The 6,000-nt window shown below is 51.2% G+C and overlaps 1 protein-coding gene across 1 annotated transcript in view; it reads left to right on the top strand.

The window, feature by feature from the left end:
- Positions 1-1,918: 1,918 nt before the first annotated feature.
- The window catches only part of CBFA2T2 (CBFA2/RUNX1 partner transcriptional co-repressor 2), a gene marked incomplete at both ends in the record, with an annotated part of 50,088 nt that continues 46,006 nt past the window's right edge, over positions 1,919-6,000 (top strand). The window contains one exon of the mRNA XM_079543582.1: positions 1,919-1,946. Coding sequence (XP_079399708.1) covers positions 1,919-1,946 — 28 coding nt within the window. The remainder of the gene's footprint in view (positions 1,947-6,000) is intronic.

Raw genomic sequence — 6,000 nt, 5'->3', positions numbered from 1 at the left:
AGAGAGTTGACGGTGCATAGGGCAGCCAGTTTGAGTGTTCTGCTCCGTCCTAAGAGGTGTGATGCACCCTGTGAACGCTGAGCCACTGGGCTTCACGAAGCAAAGAGCCACAGGAACACTGGTGCCAGTGTGATCTGCCAACTGCTGGCAAGGATTTCTGCACAGGACAGATGAGGTCCAGCTCTCAGGACCACATTAGTATTTCACTGCTGAGAACAGAAACCCCAGCTATAACTGAGTTTGCAGATACACAGCTACTTTCCTTTAAGGCTATTGGGAAGTTCCTGGCCCAGCCAGCCCACCCGCAGTGTCCCTAGGGAGAACCTATCACAGCAAATTCCTTAGCACAGACCACCTCTTGCTCTGTTTTCAGCTGCTGACTGCTTGTCAGCACTGGGCTAGTGCTGCATGTGCAACTGCGACAAAGCCCAGGCAGAACTTCTAGACACTTGGTGAAGCTCTTGGGATCAGCAATCCCAGCACTTCTGGGCTCAGTGGTACCCACCAGAGGGAAAACCAAGCTTTGGACTCTGCCACAATTAAAACAGCCACACTGGAGGTCTGTTGTGAACCGTTGACTTAGCATCAGGTTTTTTCACATAAGGTAAAAATGACATCTAAAAGAACTGGCTCTGCAGCCAGGCTCTGAGGGGCACTCTTGCAGAGGCAAGATGCTGGGGGACCAGGTCTAAGGGAGAGCTGCTGGCACACCAGACTGCCTTACAGATCCACAGCAAACCACATGGGCTTGTGATGGAGCTCCTCAGCCCCGCTAAATGCTGGGCAGTCAGCTGCAACCATCCTCACTGAGGAGTCCCATTCTTTATGGGGGTCTTGATGGATGAAAAGCTTAACATGAGCCAGCAGTGTGCTCTTGCGGCTCGGAAAGCAAATGGTATCCTGCTCCATCAGAAGAGGGGTGGCCAGCAGGGACAGGGAGGTGATTGTCTGTCTGCCTCTCCTCTGCTCTTGTGAGGCCCCATCTGGAGTGCTGTGTCCAGGTCTGGAGCCCCAGTACAAGAAAGACAGGGAGCTGTTGGAGAGGGTCCAGAGGAGCCACAGAGATGAGCAGGGGACTGGAGCAGCTCCCTACAAAGACAGGCTGAGGGAGCTGGGCTTGTTCAGCATGGAGAAAAGAAGGCTGCGGGGTGACCTCATTGCAGCCTTCAGTACCTAAAGGGAGCCTACAGACAGGAGGGGAATCAACTCTTTGAAAGGGTTGATAACAGCAGGACAAGGGGAAATGGCTTGAAGTTGAGGGAGGGAAGGTTGAGGTTGGATGTCAGGGGAAAGTTCTTTACAGAGAGAGTGGTGAGGTGCTGGAACAGCTGCCCAGAGAGGCTGTGGATGCCCCGTCCACCCCTGGAGGTGTCCAAGGCCGGGTTGGATGGGGCCCTGGGCAGCCTGGGCTGCTATGAAATGGGGAGGTTGGTGGCCCTGCACGTGGCAGGGGGCTGGAGCTTCATGGTCCTTCAGGTCCCTTCCAATCTTGGCCATTCTGTGATTCCGTGATTCACCCCAGCTGTCCTGCAGGCACCACAGAGCCCCTGAAACACCTCCTGCAGGACGTGAGCGGCGGTGCTGGGCTAGGACAGCATTCACCCTTAGAGCCAGGGCTGCGGGCACTGGGATGTGCCCCTGCGTTCTCCTCCCCAGACAGGTGCGAGGGGCTCGGCGTGGCCAGGGGAGCTGGGCTCATTTTGGACTACAACAGAACAACACTGATGGCTATATCCTCGCCAAGGCTTCACCCGCAGCGATATCGCCTCGTTTCTAATTCTCATTTGAACGGGTTACGCAGAAGCCGACCAACCGCCGCCCTGGGGCTGGCCGCGCCCCTCGCGTCACGCCGAGAGGCGGGTAGGGCCGCGCCGGGCCGCCTGGGCCGCGCCGGGAGCGGGGGGCCGGGAGCCGTGCGATGGTGGGGATCTCGGGAGGCTGCAAGCGTAAGGACCGCCGAGCGGGGCCGGGTGGCCTGGCGGGGCGGGGGGCCCGGGGCTGGGCGGCGGGAGCTGGGCCGGGCGTTGCCGGCGCTGCTGGCCCCGCGCTTACGGCCGGGCAGCGACCCGTCTGGCGGTGCCTGCGCGCTCCTGGCGGGCCGGGTCGGGTTCGCAGCCCCGGGTGGTGGCTCAGCCCGGCTCTCCCCTGCGTGCCAACTTTGTGCCCGTGCCCCGGGGCGGTGGGCTGAAGCGCCTCGGCTTTTCGGGCTGTGTGTGTGTGTGTGTGTGAGATGTCCCCCGTGGGGCACGGAGCCTCCCGGCGTGCCCCGATGTTGGGGGGAGTGAAGGTGAAAAAGCTCTGCTTTCGTTAATTTTGTTAATTTCTCGGCACAGGAAGTTTATTGCCGGCTGTGTTGAGCGCTGAAAGCTGTGAGCCTGGCAGGAGTGCAGGGAAGCGCAGCCCTGCTGCCAAGAAGCAGCATAGGTGTGCAGCACGTGTGTGCCGCAGGTCGGCATCCTGCTTCCCATCCCTGCTTCCATGAACTGTGTGTGTGGGCACGGAGCTCAGGGCCGCCCCAGGCAGGGGCAGAAGGGAGCGTGGTGCTCGATGCTGCCTGCTCTGCTCTTGTGAGGCCCCATCTGGAGTGCTGTGTCCAGGTCTGGAGCCCCCAGTATGAGAAAGACAGTGGCTGTGGATGTCCATCCCTGGAGGTGTTCAAGGCCAGGTTGGATGGGGCCCTGGGTGGCCTGGTCTGGTATTAAATGTGGAGGTTGGTGGCCCTGTCTGTGGTGGGGGGGGCTGGAGCTTCATGATCCTTGAGGTCCCTTCCAACCCTGGCCATTCTGTGATTCTATGATTTTGTCTGCTGCCTCATGGGCTGCACTGTGCCCTTAGAATGGCTGGTACACTGTGGTTCAGAAAAGCATGAAGAGCGTCCCAGTGCTCAGAGAACTGGGGGATTTCTCTAATGAAGTGTAGTTGCTCACAGGGAAGCAGCCTGTAGAGAAGCATGGTTACTGATCATTCAGAAATGGAGCAGCAGCTGCAGTTCGTAGGCTTTCCACCAAAGTACTGCATTTCATTCTGGACGACTGAATGAAGGAGTTCAAAATCACCTGTGGAAGTGACAGTTTCCTGTTCTGAGCAAAGTGCTAATGAATTCCCTAGTGCTAATGAGTTCTCTACTGTCTTTACCCTGCTTTAAGCTTTATTCTGTTGTCCATGTGGTGTGCAACCGCTAGTTGCACAGTCAGCTTTCTTGGGTTGTATTAAATGTGCACAAGCCATGATGCTGAACAGCTAAATACATTGATTCCTAGTGATCTGCACTAAAGAAGACCTTATATCAGGTTTGGTTTTTTTGCACTTTTTTTCCTTGATGCATCTGGAAGCACCTTTGATTGTGTTGAGGTGGAAGTCTTTCTTAAATGATCTCCTTCATTCAGCCATTCAGTCTCCTATATTCAGACTTTTTGTGTTTTTCCAGGTCTGTGTGCAATGCACACCTTTCCATCCATTTTTTCTTTTGGCATAGCACTACATACACTGCAACTGATCTGATGTATGGGCACTTGTTAAACTACTCTTGTGTAGAAGAAATGTTTAGAGCGTTCAAGAAATGTGTAGGTGTTGTATTAAGGGATGTGGTTTAGTGGGGAAATATCACCGGTAGGTGGATGGCTGGACAGGATCATCTTGGAGGCCTTTCCCAACCTTGGAGATTCTGTGACTCTATGATTCTGTACGCTGCTGGGTTTGGAGGTGTGGGCTTTACAAGCCACAGCTGTAATTCTAAGGTAAAGAAGCTTGCAAGTTTTGCTTGAATGAATGATGGAGCCCATCAACACTGTGAGTGGCTGAGTTCAGAGCTAAGGACATCCACATTGCAGCAGCCCCAGAATCCCTTTATCTTCAAAGCAGGAATTCACAGAAGTCTGTTGAAGTCAGGTGTGCTGAATGGAGGCCCTTCAGCCAACTTCTGTTAGGTACTGAGGGAAATGGGGGCTTTAAAGTACACACAGTATTTGTCTCTGAATGATGGAGCTGAACTGCTTTGCTTTCAAAGCCAGCAGAACTGAACTCCAGGGAGAAGCTGGGTGCTGGTTATGTTTACATTTGCCCGATCCAAATGAAAAGATTAAGGAGCATTTTTCAGCCTTAAGGAAAGAATGCTCACTGTGCAGTCAGCTGCCACTCAGCTTGGAGATTATTTGAGGTAGGAAAAGATCCAAAGTTGTAACTTTGCATTGAGATTTTGCAGTCCTGCTTCTTCACCTCTGCTCAGCTGAAGAATTTTTCTGAGCAAATGATTTCCCAGCACCCATTGTAGCTGTCAGGTGAGGAAAAGCAGTTCTCAAATAATCACCAACAAGCCCAAAACCTGTTGTGACGCTTTTCAGCTTTGATCTGATGTGTTAATCTTCTGCCATGATAAATACCGCCACTTGTTGCCCTCTTCTACTGGTGTTGGGACACTTTGCTCACTTCACATCCTCCCCATTACCTCTGCCCTGCTGTGACTTTGAGAGACGGCTTCAGATGTAGGGGCAGACACCTGCTGAGCAGCAGTTAAGTAGTGTGATTGCAGCAAGCCCTGCCTCTGGTGTAGTCATTAGCCTGTGGATATGAGGGGAAAAAAAAACACCAATGTAATATGAAATTTCTTGGCTTTTTACAGTTTAGACTTTTTTATTTTATAGAGTGAGATCTCCCTCCCAAGCATCTCTTGCTTCTCTCTCTTTCTCAGCAGGAAACTTTCCATCAGCACACGTTTGTATGTGAGGAGGATGCAAATAGCTGCAGGACTTCGGCTCTCTCTCTTTGGATCCTATAAATCAGTCTTTGCGTATGCTTTACTGTCCTATTTATGAGCCTGCAGCTAATACTGAATTACATGGCAGACTACAACTTACAAACTGCTTGTTCCCTCAGCAGGATACAGACACAAATTAAAGTGGAAAAGGGTTGGATTGCTTATTTCTTTAATTTTCTCTTTTCCTTTGTTTATATTACGGCAAGTGCTTCTTTTGTTTCTGCTGCATTTAAGTTTTTGACTGACCCCAGTGAGCAGAGCTGACAATATCTTATTCCCTCATGGTATTATTCAGTCTTTTCTCTAAATGTGAGCAGCATTTCTCAGTATTTGACACGGTTTTGAGGCTGCATATAAGCAGCCTCAAACACAACTTATGTGTTTGCTCTTGCAAAGACTGGGGCCTATAGCCTGAGAGTTGCCCTGGTTTTGAAGAGGGAAGAGGGGTAAAACCAGTTCATCAGTGATATTGTTGCAGAACACACCAAACATCAGTGCTGGTCACTTTTAAGCACTGTCTCTCTTGTGCCCAAGAGCAAGTAGTGCCATAATGTTGGAAACCGTGCAGGAGATCAGGGCAGATGGTCAGGTTGGCTGAGCAGAGGTCTTCTTGTGCAGCTTAGGTGGAAGAAGAAAGTGTATTGTCAGTGGAAGTGACATGGGTGGCATGGGAGGACTACAGAGATGTTGTTTGCTATTGCAGGGAGAGCATATGTGTGTGACAAGAGCTCAGTTAGAGTTGAAGCTGAGCAGAACTTTGGGGAAAAGCAAAAAAAGTCTTTTTAAAATACGATAGCAGCAAGTGGAGGAGCAGAGATGACACTGTACTGTTACTTGGTGAATGTCACATCACAAATAGGGATGCCTGCAATGCAGAAATGTTTAATGCCTTCTTTGCTTCTGTGGTCAGCACCAATGATGGGCTCTGGGACCACCAGAGGCTTGAATTTGAAGACTGTGACTGTGCTAATAATAAACTCCTGGCCAACTCTGAACTCGTGTGCAATTTGCTGCTCCAGCAGGATGCATATAAATCTATAAATCTATGGGGACCAATGGGATTCATCCCAGGGTACTCAAAGACCTGACCGATGTCATTGTGAGACCCCCCTCAATTATTTTTCAGTGGTTCTGGAAGTCTGGAGAGGTCTCAGTAACTGGAAGCTGGCAGATGTGTCCTAAGAGACCAGACAAAATTGTGGAGGTGGTTATTGTGGAAAATACTGAAAAACACCTGAAAGACAGTG

This window comes from Tetrao urogallus (genome assembly GCF_951394365.1).
Source record: "Tetrao urogallus genome assembly, chromosome: 16".
Lineage (NCBI taxonomy): Eukaryota > Metazoa > Chordata > Aves > Galliformes > Phasianidae > Tetrao > Tetrao urogallus.
The sequence above is the reverse complement of the archived record's forward strand: the minus strand, read 5'-3'. Positions and strand labels throughout refer to the sequence as shown.